General features: G+C 46.2%; 1 protein-coding gene across 1 annotated transcript in view; it reads right to left on the minus strand.

The window, feature by feature from the left end:
* Positions 1-23,086, minus strand: part of PKD1L1 (polycystin 1 like 1, transient receptor potential channel interacting) — a 1,386,277-nt gene that overhangs the window by 350,712 nt on the left and 1,012,479 nt on the right. Inside the window, exon 52 of the mRNA XM_085607392.1 lies at positions 24-142. Coding sequence (XP_085463518.1) covers positions 24-142 — 119 coding nt within the window. The remainder of the gene's footprint in view (positions 1-23; positions 143-23,086) is intronic.

The following is a 23,086-nucleotide window of genomic DNA, read 5'->3' on the forward strand; positions in this document are numbered from 1 at the left end:
CATTTTTAGAAAACCCGGCTTACCTCAGTGTCTGCTGTATGAGTGTTTTCTTTCGGATTCTTTCCTTTGCCTCTTTCAGCTGGGCAGGTTTCAGAGGACGAGCCAGTCGTAGAAATCGTGCTCGCTGACGAGCAGCAAGGATCTGAATAGAGAAAAACATGATATCATCATCAAAGGATTCCAGAAAAATACAACTAACAAAACAGAGTATCTCTAAATATGCATTTCACTTATTAATTAAGCTGCCGTTTTATATAGCTTGGGTAACAGAGGAATTTGCAAATATATTTAGGTTATGTAGCATGGCGGTAGCTCACGTTTACCAGCCACCTCCTACCAGACTGCCAAGAACTTGCACTTCAAAGGAAGACATGCGGTACCCCTGCTTGAAAGTCTTCTTGCAGGCAGTACATAAACACTTTGCACCAAGAAGGACTGGGGGACTAAATCCGGTCCTGGAAAGATGGTGCCTGAGGTGGAGATGAATAGCCGTGCCTTGAGGCCAATCTTCATGCACACAGCCAAAGGGCATGCACAGCAGGAAGCTGAACTCGGGGCTCTTGAGTGACCACTCTTGTGTTTTTTACAAACTGAGAAACTTTTTTTTTTCCACATGTGGCAAACGCAAAGTCTAAGTTCAGCCTGCATACAATCTAGTAGAAATCAAACGGAGTATTAAATAAGACATAACTTTTTGGTCTGCTTTTACTGTATATGTGTTGATCTGTACATATAACAAAAAACATGGTGAGAGTACTTTGTTTCCTGTATAAAAAAACATGTGTTGGAACCAGTGCTTAATTTGTCAAATAATGGGGGGCGTGGCTTACCGCTTGGGCAAGATGTCTGTGTCCGTGTGAAGCTCCGGGCAGCGGTGCTCTGGGAGATGCTGCGATGGTGGCCTCCCATCTCGTGATTAACTTTCAATGCCTGGAAATTACTGCCGATACATGGCGGTCACCGTGCTCATGTTTTTCCAAGATTGGAGGGACGTGTATGTTTAAGTGGCTCGCTTCCTCTCGTCAGCAGTTGACACCATTTTGAGTGCAGGATGAGGCACTCTTAAACAGCTGGTTTCCTGCTTCATAATTAAAGACAAACCCTTCCTCAAAGGTGCCTTAGATGTAAAGGCGTTTTGCTTGGTTTTTTTTCTTCTTGTTAAAGGCATTTTTCTTCATCTCATGCAGACCTCTCCATACAGAAATAAGCATTAGGACATTTATACTTTGCTGTTTCGAAACGTGGTTTTTTTCTACAGCAATATTTGCTTAATATTGACTGCATCTCTTCCGTCCACTGCAATGGAGAACTCCACCTCTGCTACAAAGTCCAATTTGTCCTCTTCTATGTTGACTACCACATCTCCTCAATCTTCTGTACAGTCAACAGGCTTAAAAAAGACCCACCTTCTCCAACTAAGTCAATACCAGTGGCTTTGCTTGATCTTTAGCTGGACGAAATTTGAGCTTTATGTCCCTTCATGGAGGACACTAATACCAACTTACAAACTCTCAGTGATCGATGGTCACTTATGGAGCAACGTCTGTCTTCGGCGGAGCTACAACTCAGTAATTTTTGCGATATGTCTCTTAAAGTGAACTCTCTGCAGGCACAGGTTTCCTCCTTACGAAAGTAGGCCAAAGACCTTGACAACAGGAACCAAAGGAATAATCTTCGTATTTATAGGCTTCCTGAAGGTACAGAAGGGGCAGGCTCCATCTCTTTTTTTAAATCTGTTTTGCCCCAGATTTTACAAATACTAAACAGCCCCCCACTCAACATTCAAAGAGCACATAAACTGGGTCATCTTCCTTTGAGTGCTTCACCTCCAAAGAAACCTTGATGTGTCATCTTATATTTTTTAGAATATACAGAGCTCATGCTCTGTATATGTTCTCGGTCTATGGGTTCTCGGTCAAGTAAGCATAGGGACTACCTAACATCTGGTGGTCCTTTCTGGGCGCCTAGATGCTCCTTGGAGCGATTGCCGCGCGATACAAATTGGCACTTACATTACATTACATTACATTACATGCTAGTTATTTCTGCTGCCAGAAGCATCAAAAGAATTTTGTCATCTGGGCATGATCTTTATTTTTCACAGGATTACACCAAAAGCACTGAGGATAGGTGCAAGGAAATTCTCAATACGAGACCTGATCTTCATGTTATGGGTGCCCGGTTTGGACTTTTTCATCCGTGCCTCTTCAAAGTTATGTACAATGATAAAACAACAACTTAGGAAGATCCATCTCATTTGAAGACTTTCATTGAATCTTCCAGAGCAAACGTTATCCTTCAACTTCATCAATATGATATCATTATGCTGTTGAGTTTGCCTGTTAAAATGCCATTATTTAGAGATTATATTATACTGTTTGTTTTTGTCCTCAGCTTGCATATATATATAACTCTTTTTCTCAATGTTATTGCTGACTTGTCATTATGGATTTTTGTAGGTTAATATTTTTTTTTAGGCTTACCATTTTTATATTATTCTTGCAGGTATATGTGTGTTAAATCTTTTCTATTGTTTTTGTCGCACCGACACGTCTGCGCCTTGTCACCCCTTGTGAATCAGACCCGATGTCGTCTCCTTGTGGTCCCCCCACTACCTTCATCAAATTATTCTTAGGTATATTTCCCTTTTTTGTTATTTGTTTTGTATGTCATCTACAAGCTGATATTGGATTCTCTCTTTATATATCTCTTAGTTTCATTGTCAGTCTGGTTTCCATACTTCTTCTCCCATTTTCCTACCTCCCTATCAATTTTCTCTATTTCCAAGCTGTTTATTTCTTTAGTATTTGTATGGCTCTATTATATTATTTTTCCAATGTGATCTGATTATCTTCAATTAGACTTATTCAAATGGTTTTGACAATGGTCTCCTGGAAGGTCAGGGGTTTAAACTCTCCAATCGCATTTATCTGACACTGAATCCAAGAAGTTAAAGAGGGGATGGGTGGGGGAAGTTTTCTTCTCACCTGCTTTAGGGAAAAAACATGGTGTTGTAATACTGTGCCACAAATCTTTAAAAGTTCAGTTGATTGCTCAGGAAACGGATGAGGAAGGAAGGTGGTTATTACTTAAATTATGCATTGATAAAGTTCAGATTGTCCTTTTTTAATATTTATGGTCCTAATGCACCTGACTGTCAATTCTGGACCCTGATTTCACAGAAGCTTTTACAACTTCCAGATGACAACCTAGTCCTTGCGGGTGACTCCAAGTTACCTGCTAATCCTTTCCTAGATAGAAACTCCTCCTCTCCTTACATACCAAACAAAACACAAAAACCTTTTGCACAAGCTTTTCAAAGACATCACCTTACAGATGCTTGGAAATTGTGTAACCCCACTTTACGAGAATTTAAATTTTTTTCCCCCGGTACATCATACACAATCATGAATGGACTATGTTTTTATTTCACATCACTTGACTCAATCCCTACATTCAGAAGATATTGGTATTGGTTCTATCTAAATCTCTGATCATGCCCCAGTATCTGTGCATTTAGATATCTTTACCCGCTACTACCTTCCCTAAACGGTGGAGATTCCGTAATTCATTACTACTGGATACTACCTTTATTTCTTCCTTCAATACCTTTGTTCGTGACTATTTTCTTCTTAATCTGATAGATGTCTCTTTTCCCATTGTTTGGGATGCTTTTAAGGCATCAGCTTGTAACATGGTTTTTAACCATGTCTCTAATAAAAGACGAGTATCTAAATCACAATCTAACCAAATTCTTGCTGAAATTAAAAGCCTTGAGCATTCTTATTATACCTCTCGCACTCATCACTCTTTAAACAAACTCATTAAAGCTAAACTCCAAGTTAATAATGTTTTTACCGATAGTGCAGCTTCTTATCTCCTCAAATCTAATGCTAGATTCTACGAGGGTCAAAACAAATCTGGAAAGATGTTGGCTACATATCTTAAAATTAAACAAAATAAATCACGCATTGAATTAAATTAATGATGATACTGGCTCCTTCCATCGTAAAGATTCAGATAATTTAGCTCAATTCCAGCAATTCTACACTTCCCTTCATACTCTGGAAATTCTTCCTTCAGATTCTGATGTTTTAAGTTATTTATCCTCTGTATCTAAAGCTATTTTATCCTATGTTGATTTTCCTTCTCTGGAAGCTGATATCATGCAATCAGAACTCCAGCTTGAACCGCTATCTCTTAAAAGAACAAGGCCCGTGGTTCTGATGGTTTTACTGCTGAATTTTATATAAATTATTCCAAAATGCTTCTCTCCAAATTAGCTTTGTTAATTCTCCTGCCTCATCTGGCTCATTTTTAGATGCTTATATACATTTCATTCCAAAAGATGGCAAAGATCGACTATTTAAAAAAAACATTGGCCTATATCTTTAGTTAACCTGGATTATAAGATCTTTTCCAAAGAATTAGCTCTCCGGCTTGAATCGTTCCTTCCTGATCTCCTGGGAAGAGCTCACTCTGGTTCCGTAAAGGGTAGATATCTTACTGACAATACACACTTATTCTTTGATGTCATTTCTAGATCCATGGGTTTGCCTGATCCTATGGAAGCCATTGCTCTGGATGCCGGGAAGGCTTTTGACAGTGTTATTTGGTCTCATCCATTTCATACTTGAGACTGGTTTGGTTTTGGCCCAAACATCGTGTCTTTAATATCTCTTCTTTATACCTCCCCTAAGGCTGCCATTTGCGTTAATGGATTAATATCTTCTTATTTCAATTTACGCAGAGGAGTTCGCCAGGGTTGCCCCCTCTCCCCATTCTTCTTCAATTTGGCTTTAGAACCTTTGTTGTCTCAGATTCGTCAGAATGCTCATATGCACGGTTTGCCTCACGATTCTCAGCATATTAAATTAGCGACGTATGCTGATGACATATTACTATTTATTTCTCAACCTCAATTTTCAATCCCAGCCTATGCATTGGAAGTTACTTCCTTTTCCTAGGTGTCTAGCTATAAACTGAACAATGATAAATGTGAAATTTTGCACCTTAACAAATTCAACATTAGGCAAGATTTCTCCTCATTTAATTTTAAATGGCAATCTAAACAACTTAAGTACCTCAGTCTCCAATTTACTTTATCGCTCTCCTCGTCCATCTCCATTAACTTCGATAAATGTATTCAGAAAATGTCCTCCCTAACCAGCAAATGGCATCCTCTTTACTTATCTTGATGGGGTCATCTTGACAACATTAAGATGATGTTAGTTCCTATCAAACTTTTTACACTCTCTAATATACCATTACAGGTTACACTTAAGTTCTACAAGAGACTGCATTCAATATTACCTGCATTTCTCTGGAAGAATAAAAAACCCTGTATGTCACTAATCAAACAACAGCGACCTAAATTTGAAGGCAGAGTGAACGTCCCCAATTTCCCTTAATATAAACTCTTTTCTGTTGCAACAGCCCTCTCAATGGATAGCTTCCTCATCGTTGTTCAATTCATTGTGGGTAGATTTTGAATTGGCATTTTTGTCTCCTTATTCACCACCACACAACCTTGGGGTCTGCCACCTCCCCGGGGCTTTAATTTGAATTATTGTGGGGGGGCCAGGCAGGCCACCTGCAGCCCTGGGGACCACCATCTCCCCTCCTGGAGCCATAGATGGTCCTTGGGACCACCACCCCTCCCCCCCAGGCCACCTCCTGCTATGTCTCGGGGTGCCCTCCCCGGGGACAAAGCGGTTTGCTATTATCATTTTACTGCTCCCGCCAAGCCATAGCCAAGCCATAGCAAACTGCACTCCGCTGCTAGCAAGTGAGAGCATTTAAATATGCTCTTGTTAGCTGGAAGTGGAGCTAAATTAGTTTCACACAGAGGTAGCTGCATGTTTAGTAGCTCCTTCTATATGAAAGCAATGCCAGCTCTCGTAAGGGGCTGGGAGCCGGAATGGACTGTGGGGGCCTTAATGCTTGTCAGTGGGCCAACCCAGGGCACCCACAATAGATACCGGGCCCCGGAGGATGGCGTCCCCTGGCTGTATTCAGCTCAGGGGCAAGCCCCCCTTATTCTTTAATTAAATAAATAAAAAGGCTGGGGCACAAGAATGGGGTCCCCAGGGGTTAAATCGGCCCGGAAGGGGGGCCGCTCGATGCTTCCTCCCTTTAAATAAAATAAATAAATACATGAAAAAAGCCGGGCCCAGGGGCATGGGATGCCAGGGCCGAAATTGGCTGCAGAAAGTTTTTGGGGACCAACAACCCCCCCTGTTACCTCCAGTAAGTCCCATGCATGGGGATTGCTGAGAAGTGATTGCAGGCCCCACCCCCTTTCTCCACCACTGTTCAAACACACCTCCTAGTGCACTACCAGTTGGGGGATGAGGTCCCCATTGATGCTGAGGGACCCTGGGGGCCAGGAACCCCTTCTGTCACCTCCAGTAAGTCCTACACAGTGGGATTGCTGAGAGGTTGTCAGAGGCTGCACCCTCCTTCTCCACCACTCTGCAAACATGCCTCCTGGTGCACTACTAGTTGGGGGATTAAGTCCCATTGGCTCTGGAGGGACCATGGGGGCCAACTACCCCTCCTCTTACCGCCAGTAAGTCCCACACAGCTGGATTCATGAGAGGTTGTTGGAGACCGCACACCCTTTCTCTGTCACACTGCAAATGTGCCTCCTGGCGTACTACTGGTTGGGGGATGAAGTCCAGTTGGATGCTGAGGGACCTTGGGGGCCAAGAAGCCCTCCTATCACCTCATTAGTGATGTCACTGACCATGTCATGAGTGATGTAATATGTGAGGTCCTAAGCAGCGCATTGCAGAGGCATAAGTTATAGGTAGCTCAGGTAACTATAACAGCTGACTGGCAAGTAGTGTTAAAGTAGAGAGTGGCCATCTTAACTGTCTCTCTAGTCGCTAGGCCTCCTCTAAGACATCCGGAATAAGTGGAGTGGTATCAGAGATAGCAAGACACTTGGCCTCATAGTCAAGTGGTAGTCGGTGAGTCAAATTCAACCTAGAGAATTTCATTGGGCAGCTCAAGCCCCCGGGGGATAGGCCACACTGAAGGTTGATGGACAACCTGCTTCTGGATAGGTTGGTGGGCAATAGTAACTGAGTGCAGGGATGGAGGGGACAATTTTATCTTAATTACAGAGGCTGTGGGAAGTTCAATGTGAAGTGTGTTAAGCTCAAAGTTGATCAAGCCATTCACCAATGATGCATTAAGGACACAATTATAAAGTCAGAATTAAGTGGTCCATTACTGAATCTGTTAGCAAACTCAATGTCAGAGCGTACCACCCACACTTCACCCTAATCCAGTGGATAACCTTCTTGGTTAGAGACTCAGTACCTTGACAAACATTCTTACCCAGCTTTGGAACGGAGGTTAAATAAATCAATGTTCAAACGTTACTCTCAAATTTAAGAGGATATCTTTCAGGTTAACCGTTTGAGCATGGGATCAAAGAAATATGAGCAGCAGCAGGACTGCTTAATCCAACCCTGGGTGAATTGGTAAGCCCCGGTTTTTGGCTGCTCATCTGCCCATGGCTGCTGACTGTAGGCATTAATCTTAGTTGATCAATGTGCTAATGTTTCAGGATCGGGTTCTGGAAGTCTTTCCAGGCCTTCTTGTCACTGTTACCCCTGAGGGAACTGGTATCCGTGGTGTTGCTTGAAATCTGCAAGGCGGGGCGCAATTTGCCACAAGCCTATTGCCCATCCCACCCCCTCCCAGTTTAAATTACATTCACACTATGTCCCTGGTTGCTTCCAAATAGAGGGTTGTTATTGGAACGACAGAAGCATGCGGCATTAACAGAGTTGTTGCAGCCCAGGTTCCTCCTCTCAGCTATTACAGTGACCAGGCATAACAGTTTGTCTAACTTAAGATGAAGCAAGGACAGACTTTCATAAACAGCCGCTGGCTGAGGTAAGCTATCCTTAGTGGTTGGGCCTGAATCTGAGGCTGGAATCAGGATCACAGTAGCATCGGTAGGCAGTGTTATCATTTCATCAGCTATCAGGGGGGAGAAACTATTAGTGCAAGGAATGTTCAAGGCTACTACAATCGTAGGATACAGTGGTACCTCAGCGTGACTAGGTAATGCACCATCAGCTGGGGAAACAATTGTTGGGATTCCTGCTGTTTCAGGGCCAGTTTTAGATTTTGGTGCAAACATCTCCGGATTCTCAGCAAGGGGACAGTTCCTTTAGATGCTTTAGCATTTAATATATTTTCATCCTCTTCAATTAGATGGTCTATGGCCTCCAGTGTGCTTGTTCCGCTGTGCCCTTGTTAGTGCGTAAACCTCCTTCACTAGGCTTTTTACATTTTTTTGCTGTTTGGTTTAGTATCTCAGAGACTTTGCCCTTCCCCATTTTTTCTTCAGAGTTTTACACCATCAAGGACTAGCTTTTGACTTGCTTTGGTAAGGGGCTCTAAATTTAAGGATTCAAAGGGCACTAAAACCAAGGTGAAAGTACTCGCAGTGTTTCAATGGAGGCAGCTGTAGGATACAGATATTAGAGAGTGGGCCCAGCCCAGCCTCTTCTAGGCGACTATGTGTACAAGACGGTCCCGCCCTTGGGCAGGGCTTCGCCCGGGCATGCCCACACACATTCACACTGCTGGCTTGATGATGCACTTTCTAGCACAATGCGGGAGGATCCTTCCCCTTGCCCTCAATTCTGCAGCTGCGCCTCCTGGCACTTGGCAAGATGGTAGATGGAATAACCAGGGGTGTTAAGGGTCTCTAGGGGTAGGAGACCCCAAGACTGTTCCTTGTTATAAGCAAGTAAAAAAATGCTTTTCCTATGGAAACTAGGTCCTAACTATAACTACCTACAGGAGATCGCTATATATCTATATCGATATATATATCTATCAAACAAATCCAGTTCAATGCAAGGAACGATGGATGTGGCACACCAGATGATAGCACTCATCTATTCTGCAAAATAACGTGTTTGGGTCAAAGCTTTTGTCAAGTGTGTGTGTATGTGTGTGCGTGTGTGTGCGTGTGTGTGTGTAGCTAGGAATTAGTCAGTGGGTATATAGTGACTGCTATTGATGTCTCAATGGTTTACAAAATGGTAGTCTGTATTTTAGAGTGGGTGTCTCAAAGGTTAGATTAGGGTGTGAGGAGGTGCATCAGATTATCACATAGCTGATGTCATCAGTGATGTCCTCAGTGATGTCATCAGTGATGTCACTGACCAAGTCATGAGTGATGTAATATGTGACGTCATCAGCAGTGAATTGCGGGGGCGCGAGTTATAGTTAGCTCTACTAACTATAACGTTCAAATTTCTTTTTTGTTTTGTACGAGTGAAATGTCCAACTAACTAGAACGTCCCTGGAACCTATGTTTTTTTCAGTGAATTTCGAAGTCATTTTTAAAGCTAATTTCTAACTATAACGTCCCTGAAACCTATGGTTTTTTTCAGTGAATTTCAAAGGTTTTTTAAATGCTAATTTCTAATTATAATGTTCATTAAACCTATACTTTTTTCAGTGATTTTAAATTATCATTCCATTCTCAACCTGGTGAAAACAGCCAATATCGCTAGTTTTCCAGCAATAGCTTCCGCAAATAAATCGCCACAAATGAGAGCAACAACTAACGCTGTTAATATGCAGAGTAGGCGTTCCTGTGCAAAAATAACACAAAAACACCACTTCCCGATATTTTCAACAAGCAGCCAAATCTGCGGTGCGATCCAAAAACAGGCGATAAGCTGCGTTAGCAGTAGGAATGTAACATCTGCCTTTTACTAGTGTAAAGTAGGATGACTACCTACAGTGTGAAAGGGAGCCCAACCCAGAATCACATCTGAAGACCAACACATGTCATAGAGCTACTGATCATGCTCCTCCGACCCCCAAGAAGGCCACAAAACCCACTGCCACCACCCTCAGGACCTCCCCCCCCAGACCACCCCCCTACTACCACAGACGCAGCACACAACAGGACAGTGGACTTTCCGAAAACAGCATGACCCCTCAGCTACACAATAGCTGAATTTTGGGAGGTGTAGCAACCTAACATGTGTGAAGGATGCAAGTCACCCACCAATAATAATGCACACAATACCAAGTGTAGTGTTGATGTGCTGGACAGACCTCACTATGTAGAGCACAAACCTCTCCATGTGTACATATACTGCTGGTGCTTGTAGTGTTGTGGAAAGTGGACGTAACCATGTTACCTCAGGTAGTGGAGAAGATGTCGGTCATGTACTGTATAGTTGTCCCCTGTAAGCAGAAGCGCAGTGGGCTGGTCCAACATACGCCACTCCAGCGTAGAAGTGTGAATAAATAAGCCGGGGCGCTGGGCGTGGTTCACTTGTGTGAAGGCCAACACGTCTGCCAGAGCAGCGGCCCTCACCCTGCCACGTGGCTGCCGCCATGTCCACCAGCCTCCTCGACACAGGCCCCCTGCGAACACAGCGGCACAGCACCGCAGACTTATGTCTGTACAGACTACTGCCTTCGATCTACACTGTGGACAGCAGGGCTCACAATTCAGATGGAGTCGCGATTGCAGATGACGCAGTCCAGTAGGCACGAGACATTGCTCCCAGTGCGGCCCTCCCACACCATGCATCATCGCTGGCTACGCACATGCTGAGCGCCACATCTACCACTAACTCTATACAGCTCAAGTCAACGCCACATGGCTGTGGCCCCTTCCTGACCACTGCCTCCGGTCTACACTGCCGTCAGCAGAGCTCACAATTCAAGATTAGTACCGATGCAAATTGTGTAAGAGACTATCATCAGTTAAGAAAACCAAATGCTCCCAATCTGTGCAGCTAAAGTCAACGCCACATGGCTGTGGGCCTTTGCTGACTGCTGCCTCTGGCCTACACTGTGGTCAGCAGGGCTCACAATTCAAATTCAGTCTTGATTCATTAATTTCAGAGTCTAGTAGGCAACTAACTAGAACGTCCCCGAAACCTACACATTTCGAGAATGTATTTCATACATATTTCATCTTTTGTTAACTACACTGCGGCCAGTAGAGCTCACAATTTACATTGAGACATGATCTATTAATTGCAGACAGAATTGTACTCTATGTCCTCGGATTTTGTCAGGAGGAAGTGACAAAAAGCATTCCTCGATGTCTGTGTGGACTACTGCCTTCCATCTATATTGCGGACTGCAGGGCTTACAATTCAGATCGAGTTTCGATTGCAGATGACGCAGTCTAGTAGGCAACAGACATTGCTACCAGTGCGGCCCTCCCGGACCACGCATCATCGCTAGCTGTGCACTATTGGAATGCTTCTTATGCCCCTACCTCAGGGCACCACAACTCATGGACCCTTTAAGATAGAATCTTTTGTGTATGATTTCAGATCTGCTGCCCCTACCTCAGGGCACCACAAGTCATGAACCCTTTACGATAGAATCTTTTGTGTAGTATCTCACATCTGGTGCCCCTAACTTAGTGCAGCACAAGTCATGGACCCTTTATGATTGAATCTCTATGTGTGATCCGATGATTACTGTTGTACTTGTTACCAGCACCAACCATTCCCGGAGGGCTGGCTTACACTCACCCCACACGCATCCAGCTCAGACGTCACTGGACATGTGACCCTGGTAATAAGAAGGAGTCCAGCGCACGTGCCCGTACCCGGTTCCACTATCTATCCGTGTCCGTGTGTTCATTATGTATGCAAGATGCTGCCCCTGGGCCCTACCACATTACATTGTCCTGTGGACAGCGTATGCAACCATGTTACCTCTAGCAGTGGGGGAAAACCTTGGTTATGTAACTTTGACTCGGTCATTGTACAAGTATGTACATAGAGACTGGATCATTAGAGTACTGCAAGGAGAGTGTATAGTGAATTTATAAGTGCTTGGGGATTGGCGGAGTGATTGTATAACTACATATGTTGGCACAGCCTAACCCCGAACACAAGTTTGGCTCTAATTGGCTGCCCTCCATGTGCCAAAAACTGAAACTTGAACTTTACATGGCCCTGTATTGCTACAGCTGCAACGCTCCACTGAATGTGCAATAAACATTCATATCCACACAGATGGGTCATGTCCACCATCTTTCATGTGTGCAACTATGGATGAATGTAGGGTCAGTGATTCCCGTACCTTCCATGTTGGCCATGTTGTCTCACAGAGTGACACATTGGCGCTTGCGACCCGGGTGACGGCAGCACTACAACACGGACACCCGCATCAGTTGATTCCTCATACAGCTCACGACGGAGCCACGCCCATAGCTCCGGATTAATTCTTCACAGCCTCACGCAGGACTGGCATACGCCAGGTCAGCCCACTCCGCTTACGCTTACAGGGAAGGACAACAACGCTACATGGCCCAGGTTTTCATTGCAGTGATCTGCTGGTCACAGGGCTATTGTCAGTACGCCACAGCCACTCCCTCACGGTTGGTATACACCCACACCACAACCATCAAGCACAGACATCACAGGACACGTGACCCTGCAAATAAAAAAGACCGGGCACACATGCTCTACGCCATTTTAGAGTTGCTCGCACCGGATGCACTGCGGCATGCACAGGCACACCGGCACGGGACGGTGACATTCGGTCCAATGAGGTACGGGTACCGTAACTACTGAGCGGGCGTGCAGCCTGCGGTGATGGCCCGTCCCAGCAGTCTGGACAGCTCGGGTTTTGTGTGCCATGCTGGACCGAAGTAGGCCTGAGCCATCACACAGCGCAGTGGCATCATCTCGCTGTTCACTGAGTTAGAGGCACCGCAAGGGCTGAGCGGGTGTGCAACCTGCAATGAAAAACCAAGTGCACTGGTATGTCCTCTGCGATGGCAAAATCAAGACTCAGCACCAAATATGAGACCTGGCAGCCTTCGGAGCGGGCTGCATGGTATGGAGGGTGCCCTGTCTGCGTGCTTGGGGCTTGCAGCGGCACATGGTAGGCCCTCTTTTCTACACGCAGGTTGCGAAAGGTGAGCACAGAGGCTTGTTTGCGCAGCGGCGGGCAGTCACTTCTGGGCAGTGGTAGTGCATGGGGTGGAGCTGCCTGCGTGCATAGCGGCAGGCAGTCACCTCCGGGCAGTGGGACTGGATGGGGTGCAGCAGCCTGGGGGACAGTGATTTAGGCGTGCACAGTTGTATGTACTCTGCCATTACGGATTCCATACTACGTTTCAGATGAGTAAGCTTGAGGGCTCCACTATGTCTCGGCACGTGGTTGGAGACACACCGGTGGCGGAAAGGTGAGCTGTGAGGGTTTTGTCCACAGTGTGGGCACTAACTGTCCCTCTACATCTCTTCCTTTCTCTCCCTCACACTCTTTCTCTCTCTCTTCCTCTCTCTCACACTGCTCCTCTTTCTCTCTCTTCCTCTCTCTCTCTGTTTCTCTCTTCCTCTTTCTCACTTTTTCTTTCTTTCTCTTTCTCTTCCTCTCTCTCTCTTTCTTTCTCTCTCTCCCTATCCTTTGATGGACGCATGATGCACAATCTTATCTTGCTTTTTATCTAGCAGGCTGTGATTCACAGATTGACGCCCCTCCCCCCCCCGACACGAACCTCCCACCACGAGGCTATGACTTCAGTTCTACTTAGTTACTGCCACCAGAGCTGAGCGCGTGTGCAGCCTGCGATGATGCGTGGCCATCCTGGCAATCAACATCTATTTTGAATTGTGAGCTCGGCTTGACCGCGTGTACACAATGAGTGAGGAGGTTGCTTCGGCACGTGGTGAACCCTCTTCGACACACGCCATTGGTGGAAGGTGAGCAGAGAGGGTTGTTTGCGCAGCGGCGGGCTGTCACCTCAGGGCGGTGGGAGTGGATGGGGTGCAGCAGCCTGGGTGCGCAGCGGTGGGCAGACACCTCTGGGCAGTGAGAGTGGATGGGGTGCAGCAGTGGTGGGCAGACACCTATGGACAGTGGGAGTGGATGGAGTGCAGCAGCCTGGGTGCACAGCAGTGGGCAGACACCTCTGGGAAGTGGATGGGGTACAGCAGCCTGGGTGTGCAGCGGTGGGCAGACACCTCTGGGCAGTGGAAGTGGATGGGGTACAGTAGCCTGGATACACAAAGGCGGGAAAGCGATTTAGGCATGCGCAGTTGTATGTACTCTGTTATTACTGATTCCATACTATGTTTCAGATGACTAAGCTTGAGGGCTGCACTATATTCCGGGACGTGATTGGAGACACACCGGTGGCAGAAAGGTGAGCTGTGAGTATTTTCTCCACAGTGTCATATCTATCTATCGTTCTCTGTCTTCCTCTCTCACTCTTTCTCTCTCTCTCTTCCTCTCAGCCTGGGTGCACAGGAGCAGGCAGACACCTCTAGGCAGTGGGGGTGGATGGGTTGCAGCAGCCTGGGTGCGCAGGAACGGGCAGTCACCTCCGGGCTGTGAGAGTGGATGGGTGCGGCAGCCTGGGTGCACAGCAGCGGGCCGACACCTCTGGGCAGTGGGAGTGGATGGGGTACAGCAGCCTAGGTGCGCAGCGGCTGGCAGAGACGATGGGGTTGAGCAGCCTGGGTTCGCAGGGGCGAAACAGAGAATTAGGCGTGTGCAGTTGTATGTACTCTGCCATTACTGATTCTATACTACGTTTCAGATGACTAAACTTGAGGGCTGTACTATGTCCTGGCACGTGGTTGGAGACACACCGGTGGCAGAAAGGTGAGCTGTGAGGATTTTCTCCACAGTGTTGGGTTTTTTTTTTCTATCTATCTATCTATCTATCTATCTATCTATCTATCTATCTATCTATCTCTCTCTCTCTCTCTCTCCCACTCCACTCCACTCCACTCCACTCCACTCCACTCCCATCCTCCTCCTTCCCTCCTCCTCCCCTCCTCCTCCCCCCCTCCTCCTCCTCCCCTCCTCCTCCCCTCCTCCTCCTCCCCCCCCCTCCTCCCCTCCTCCTCCCCCCCCCTCCTCCTTCCTCCCTCTTTGATGGACGCTAGACGCACAATCTAATTTTGCTTTTTGTCTTGCAGGCTGCGATTCACAAATGGTCCAGGGATGACACGCCATGGCTGTACCTAGTTTTGTTATTTTGTTTAAATAAAATGTTTTATATGGAAATCCAAACATGACTGTGATTCTTATTTGTCCAACCTCACATGCATGTTCTTAATTCTAATTGTGCGACATCAGCCAATTTGTTACGTTCCATATTTCCTAATGTTGCTGTCACATTTGTTTGTGGGGGTGGTGAGGGGGTATGGCAGACAAGGGGCTGGTTGCGGGGGGTGTCAGAGCAGTGTTGGGAGTCCGAGCTACATGATCGTTGACTCCATTGCATCTGTTGTCATTCAGGTGTGGCTCTGGGCTGGGCTCCCTTTCATCTTTTAGGTTGTAGTCCGATTTTACACCAGCTCAGAGCAGGTTTAAACTTCCTGCTACTAACGCACCACATCACCTGTTTTGTACTCTCTTGGACGATCTTGCTGGTGGTTGAGAAACTTGCGAAATGATGTGCTCGCTGCTCTTTGCACGGGAATGCCTACTCTTCATCTCATTAGCAATATTTGCTGGGGTCATCCATGGCAATGCTTTTTGAGGCTGCTATCGCTGGTAAACTGGTGATATGGCTGTTTGCTCCAGCTTGTGAATGGTGCGTTAAATTTATCACCATATCGCTTTCACACGGGGGGCCGCGCTAGAGTCGCGACTAAGAAAAACGTCCACTTTCACCAATTTACATTCGCCTTGGGGAGCCCATCCCCCGAAGCATGCAGACATGTTCACTATTTAAAAAAAAATGAGAAGAAGACCGTGTTGGCCCCCCTCCCAAGGTCAATTCCGGCCCTGAGGACCCCATCCCCTGGGGCCTGGCCTCACCGTTTGGGACCGTGGGGGGAGCCCCAATACCCCCACAGTCTTGCCGGCTTCCCGCGTCTGCGGGAGCTGGCATTGCTTTTCCAGACGGGGAGCTGCTGACATGCACCTCCCCGTGTGGAAAAGCAATCAGCTTTGGATTTTGGAAGTGAGAGCTCTCGCTTCCAAAATCCAAAGCAAGTTTGCAATGACAGGGCAGAAGCCGCGCGGCTTCCACCCTGTCATAGCAAACAGCACTGTCCCGGGGTGGGCACCCTGGGACACTGTAGGAGCTGGCCCTGGGGGGCGGCGGTCCCCCAGGCCATCACGGGCTCCAGGAGGAGGGCCGCATGCCCCCCCTCCCAACATGAGTGAAGCCCCTCGGATGTGGTGGTCCCCGGGGCTGCGGGGGCCCCCGCGGGCCGCCACTATTATTTTTTTAAGAAATGCTCCCGGGCCCTAGTCCACCCGGGGGCCTCATTAAAATTTTCACAATTTCGGCAGAATTCGCAACCCCAGCACGAATTGCGCCGATTAAAAAAAAATGCTTTTTTGGACCCTGGGGATCCTTCCGAGACCCCCTGAGCAGGCCTAGGGGGCCAGTGGGTTTCTACCCGGCCCCCTTCTCCTGTTTTATATCTTTGTTTCTCTGTTTTCTGGTGACTCGCTTCTACCGAGTCACAAGATGGCTGCCAACACTTCATGGTTTGGAGCGTTGACAGCCAATTAGAATGAAGCTGGTCGTCGTGGCAGCCAATTAGAATGAAGCTCGTGGTCAGGAGGGTTTGCGACTCCACCGCTGCCCTAGATATCGAAACTTTTATTTCTTGAATTTCTCAGCAACTACTGAACGGATTTACATCATTTAAAAAAAGGTCGCTCTCTGAATCAGGCACTTCCTTTTTGCTAAATTTGGGATAATTCCGTTCAGCAGTTTCGGCTGTAGCCTTGCCCAAAATGTCCAATGGGAAATTCATTTTTTGACTCTTATTTTTTGAATTTCTCAAAAACTACTGAACGGATTTACACCATTTTTAGGTCTCGCTAGCGTAAGGCTGCGCGCATGCGCAGTCTCGCTGGCGAGATTTAGTGTTGACAGGGTATTTTCAGTAAGGGGCATTAAGCCCCGCCCCTCTTTCCCATTGGCCGGCGTCACCGTTTATGGTAAACGGTGGCCAGCCATTGGGAAAGAGGTGCCGGTGATGTTTTCGCTTGGCTTTTCGAGACGTCCCATTTGGACGGCCTCGTCTGCTTTGTGTTGGTCGCAAAAGGTTTCTTATCTTTATGGGGCCAAACACATGGCCCCATAAAGAAAAGAAACCTTTTGGCAGGCGAGGCCGTCCAAGTGGCTCGGCATGAAAAGCCGAGCAACTACGTCATGGCGCAGGCTCAGTGTAAATACACGTGCATCGCGTTCCTTGGAGCTGATCGGTACCTTACAGGAAGGCGGGTGACGGGTTGCCTGCCTGCCTCAAAAACTCCTGCTCCGTAGACAAGGAAGAAACACTGGCAGATAACGGGACCTGGGGCCGTCAGCATGGAAGACAGACTAGCGGGGTCTGCTCGCCACTTACAGATGTGGCGGTGTCGCGTGTCATCGCTTCTGCACCCTGGCAGCCCCTCCGCCCTCAGCTCCTGGATGCCCGGCGCGGAGGGAGAGAGCAGCGGCCGAGCTCAGCGGAGAACTGGGCTCAATGCATGGAGCGGCAACCCCGCCCCTGGAGGGCAGGGGGGTGTCTGAATAAGGTGAGTAAATGATGCACACCCAGGAGGTGTACGTGCCGTTTTCGGGAGTTGTACGGCTGTTGATCTGAGGCTTGCAGCCCATTTGTTCCAGCAGCGTCCCCCAGCTCTGCGTGCACTAGTGGGGGCGGGGGTGACATTTCAGCCCGCCTCTGCCTTACAACCCCAGCTCTCCTTTGCACCCCGCGTAGATGAGATGCAGAGTCCGGGGATCACGATCTCCATGGCCCAGGCAGCTCAGGGGTCACGGGATGCGCCTTGGCAGTGAAGCGTGGGGTGCGGGGCCAAGGGCAGGTCTCAGCCAGGGCTGCCTCTGTGCGAGGATGAGGGAGGAGAATAGATGCATTGCAAGCCATTCAGAAAGTGACACTAAAAGGGTCAGGGAGGGAATCCAGGACAGCGATGAGAGCGGGTGCAGGCGCTACTGCAGCCTCATTGTCCCAGGCGCCCTAGGAGCTTCCGGCAGGTGATGTAGTGTGAGTGGAGCTACCCCCTCACACTGCAGTGCACGCGGGGTGATGCAGCCATGTTCGGAACTGAATCTTCCTGTAAACGCACCCGGCTCCTCGAGCCGCCCCCTTTGGATCAGTTTCATTCCTGCCCTCGACGCCTCTCGCACTTCTGGGGGAATTAAACGCTGGGGCCTCCTCACACCACTGCAAGCATGTCCTCCTCCTTACAGACATCTCTAGCGCCTAGATACTGGGTGTGTGTTGCAGGGCGGAAATCCGGAGTGTGGGTTCCAGCACCTAGATACAGGGTGCATGCTGCAGGGCAGAGACACGGAGGCTGGGTTCCAGCACTTGGACACAGAGTGCCTACTCCAGAGCGGAAAGCCGAAGTGTGGGTTCTAGAGCAGGGGACCTGTAGGTTCGGGGGCAGGAGATGGGGAACCAGTGACCATGAGTTGCCCCTCGGCATGGAACAAGGAGACCGGCGAACCCCTCACCTTCCTCGGATAAGACCTGCAAGGCGCTATGTTTCACATGTGTTAGTCTGGGCGTGGAGTAACAGCTGTGATGGTTCATGCACGTTTAGACGTGTGTGCGAGGGTGGAATGCACAGCTAGTTCAGTACCTTTTGACCCTCTGTGTGACGCTTTTTCAAATAATTTTACACAAACATGTAGGGGGACTTTAGCTCGGGTGCTCCAAGCACTTCGTACATAAAAGGTTGGTTGCTAGATTGGTTGGTAGGAGAGGGAGGGTCGGGGGAGTGATAGATGTACGGAGAAGAGGAAGGTCTGTAGGTATTTCTTGAACAAAAAAATTAAATGTAGTTACCAATACATATTTGCGTTCATAATGTTTTTGTACTCAATGTGTAGGCCACAATATTTTTGCATTACAATTTTCTACCCACTGTATTCTGGTAGAAAGCCTCTTTTGTCGATTTCTCGTATCAATTTGGTGGTGCTTCCCATGGAGGGGCTATGCCATGTTAAAGATATCAGTATAGCGCTGCACTGACATTATAGCCCTGGAGTGCAGTCGGGGTTTGGGTACCTTTACAACCTGATCACTTCACAGACTGGTATGGCCAGTAAGAGAGTTTCTCAGTCAGCCATCCAGATTTTGTTGTGTGTTCCGTGTGTAGCGCTTATGCTTCAAGGGGTGAAGTGATAAAGTGGTTACAGTAATGCAAGCTCTTCTGGATAAAAGGTAAGCAGGGAAGCCATTAGACCAAGGCACACCATGTCTGTTTAGTAAGCGCTTAGATACCCACTTGAGTGATTAGTGCGCTATACAAATCAATATAAAATAACAAAAAGTGTCAAGACTTGTATCTCTCTCATAGAGCACTTTCTTTTACTGCCAATATCTCTCCTACTGACAGAGGCACAATTGATGAAGGGGACACACAATTAACTGCATGATGATTTAGTGTTTGCATGTGCAGTCATTTTTAGGTCGAGCCGGGGCAGTGCATGCGCTGCTCTGCGAGGCATGCTGTGTTCAGGTAGGGACCTGAAGCTCCGCCCACTCACCGCCCATATTTTTCATTGGCTTGCGTCATTGTCCACTGTAAACTGTGGCTGTTCATTGGTCAAAAGACTTAGTAGTCCCTCCTTAGTATCGCCTTGTCTCATTTTGTAACCTCCCATGGCGACACCTCTTTGCGAGAGTTGTTACTCGGTAGGTTTTAATTACAGCCTCCGAGCACTATTTTCACCAAACAGCTTTGTCCTGTCTGCTGTTGCAGACAGGATACGCTCTCACCTAATACTTTAAAAAAACATGTATAGCATAAACACATTTGCAATGCAATAGGTCCCGCATTTGTGAGGGTTTAAGCTAATGGCATTGTAAATGAGAATGCCTTTTTCATTTATCTGTTTTAAAAACAACACAGGAATAAAAGGCATTGTCATTTACAATGCCATAAGCTCAAACTCCTGTAAATGTGAGACCTATTGCATTGCAAATGCTTGTTAAAAATGGTCGCTTTCTGAACCAAGCTCTACCTTTTTGCCAAATTTGGGGTAAGTCCATTCAGCAGCTCGTGCTGTAGCCCGTCTCAAAATATCCTATGGAAATTAACATGGAGAAAATGCATTTTGGGACCCCCCTTTTTTCTCAGCCCCCGCGGTGAGAGAGAGTGTGAGAGAGTGCGAGTGTGAATATGTGTGTATATATATATATTCACTGAAAAAAAACATAGGTTAGAGACGTTATAGTTAGAAATTAGCATTTAAAAAACCTTAGAAATTCACAGAAAAAACCATAGGTTTTAGGGGTGTTATAGTTAGCTGCCCATTTCACTCGTACAAAACCATAGAAATTCCTCCGTTATAGTTAGTTCTGCTAACTTAACTCACGCGCCCGCAATGCACTGCTGATGATGTCACATATTGCATCATTCATGACATGGTCAGTGACATCACTGATGACATCTCAAATGACATCATCCACTGAATGTGGTTTAATTTGAAATTTAAATATGTATTATATATATACCAATCTGTATTGAAGATTGAGTGGATATATAACTGTCTGGATGGAGGATTTAGTGGCTGTCTGACTGTCTTTTTAAGTGAGTAATTAAAAGTGTCTCACTTAATACATGGATTAGTAACGAAACTATGTGAATGTGTGCAGCACTGTCTCTGTTGTTGTATAACATGCTGCCTCAGTTGGTCACTAACTACATGAGTGTGTATATTAGTTATTGATTAGTTGGGTGAGTATTTGTATGGGACACTGAGTTTGTGTGTGGTTGGATGGGGTGTGTGTAACTCTATGCATAGATGTGTGAATGGTTGATTGACTAGGTGTATGGGTTTAAGAGTGCATGTGGAAACAGTTGTTTGGGTGACTGAGTGTATTTATTTGTGTGTTGGTGAGCGAATATATGTTTAGTTGTACATCTTCAACAAAGTAAAAAAATAAAAGGCATTGTATGTGAGAGTTGGTGTATATAAATAAGTTTGTGTAAGAGTCAGTGATTGTGAGAGTAAATATATGAATGAGTGTATAATTGTAATGGTGCTTTTTTAACATATTAACGATGAGTTACTATGTGTTTGAATAAATGAGGTGTCGTTGATTAATTGTGTAAGTGAGTAAATTTAAGTGCGATACATTTTTTTCATGAGTGAGTAGGATGACTGCATAACCGACTAAGATGACTTCTGATGTGTCAATGTCTATATATGTGTATAAGTGCATTTGATAGTGTTCTAATAATTAATGACTGCATGTATAGATGATTCTGTCGTTGAATGGGTAGTTGTGTGTGTAGACTTAGGAATCAGTGAGTGGGTATGTAGTAACTGGTATTGGTGTGTCAATGGTTTCAAATATGGTACTCTGTATTTTACAGTGAGTGATGAAAGGTTATAATAGTGTGGTGTATTGGATTGTCAAGTGGATGATGTCATCAGTGATGTCATTTGAGATGTCATCAGTGATGTCATCAGTGATGTCACTGACCATGTCATGAACGATGCAATATGTGACATCATCAGCAGTGCATTGCGGGCGCGTGAGTTATAGTTAGCAGAACTAACTATAACGGAGGAATTTCTATGGTTTTGTACGAGTGAAATGGGCAGCTAACTATAACACCCCTGAAACCTATGGTTTTTTCTGTGAATTTCTAAGGTTTTTTAAATGCTAATTTCTAACTATAACGTCTCTGAAACCTATGTTTTTTTTCAGTGAATTTCAAAGGTTTTTTAAATGCTAACTTTTAAGTGTGATAATAGTTATATCTATTTTTTTGTGCTGATTTTCTACAGTTGTTTAACTGTTTATTTATAGATATTTTATTCATTAAATAACATATATTTTTCAGAAAATTGCAAAAAACATTTTTTAATTAAAAATGAAATATTGATTCATTTTATTGTTTTCATTTTTTATTTTAATATATTTATATCATTTTCTTAAATAAAAAAAATATTTTTTTTTTCGCAGCCGCGCACTCAAATTGTACACATCACGGTGGGTGCGCGCATTCTAGCCACCATTTTAGAAAAGTCATGAAGGATCCGCGTATGGTGTGCGACGGCTGCGTGTTTTTCAGTAACATCATATACATTTAATATCACGTGATATGCGCGATTGGTATGCGACCAGTCTGCAACTCCTGCTCCCGCGCATTCGTGACACATGCGCATTACGGTACAAGATGTTTGCGCGCTTGCAGGTCCCGCGTGACACCATATACGTGCTGGGGCGCGCTGGGTGCGCGACTCCCGCAAAAAAAAGTATGTTCCAAAATGATATGTATGTGTTTTTAATATACATATTAAGGCAGGAGATTATGTAAGATATTCATCAAAATAATATATTTGTACTTATAAGAAACTTATATTATTTTTAAATATATTTTCGCGAAGTCGGGTGCGTGCGTCGTGAGTGCAGAAAACCAGGTCAGCAGAGCTGCTGTAGAGCCAGAGGACCAGGTCAGCAGAGCTGCTCTAGAGCCTAAGAACTAGGTCAGCAGAGCTGCTCTAGAGTCAGAGAACCAGGTCAGCAGTGCTGCTGTAGAGCCAGAGAAACCAGGTCAGCAGAGCTGCTTTAGAGGGAGAGAACCAGGTCAGCAGAGCTGCTTTAGAGCCAGAGAACCAGGCCAGCAGAGCTGCTTTAGAGCCAGAGAACCAGGTTAGCAGAGCTGCTTTAGAGCCAGAGAACCAGGTCAGTAGAGCTGCTCTAGAGCCTAAGAACCAGGTCAACAGAGCTGCTCTAGAGCCAGAGAACCAGGTCAGCAGAGCTGCTGCAGAGCCAGAGAAACCAGGTCAGTAGAGCTGCTTTAGAGGGAGAGAACCAGGTCAGCAGAGTTTCTATAGAGCCAGAGAACTAGATCAGCAGATCTGCTTCAGAGCCATAGAACTGGGTCAACGGAGCTGCTTTAGAGCCAGAGAACCAGGTCTGCAGAGCTGTTGTAGAGCCAGAGAACTAGATCAGCAGAGCTGCTCTGTAGCATAAGAACTAGGTCAGCAGAGCTGCTGTAGAGCCAGAGAACCAGGTCAGCAGACCTGCTGTAGAGCCAGAGAAACCAGGTCAGCAGAGCTGCTTTAGAGAGAGAGAACCAGGTCTGCAGAGCTGCTTTAGAGCCA

The sequence above is a fragment of the Triturus cristatus genome, chromosome 5_2, assembly GCF_964204655.1.
Source record: "Triturus cristatus chromosome 5_2, aTriCri1.1, whole genome shotgun sequence".
In the NCBI taxonomy this organism is placed as follows: Eukaryota; Metazoa; Chordata; class Amphibia; order Caudata; family Salamandridae; genus Triturus; species Triturus cristatus.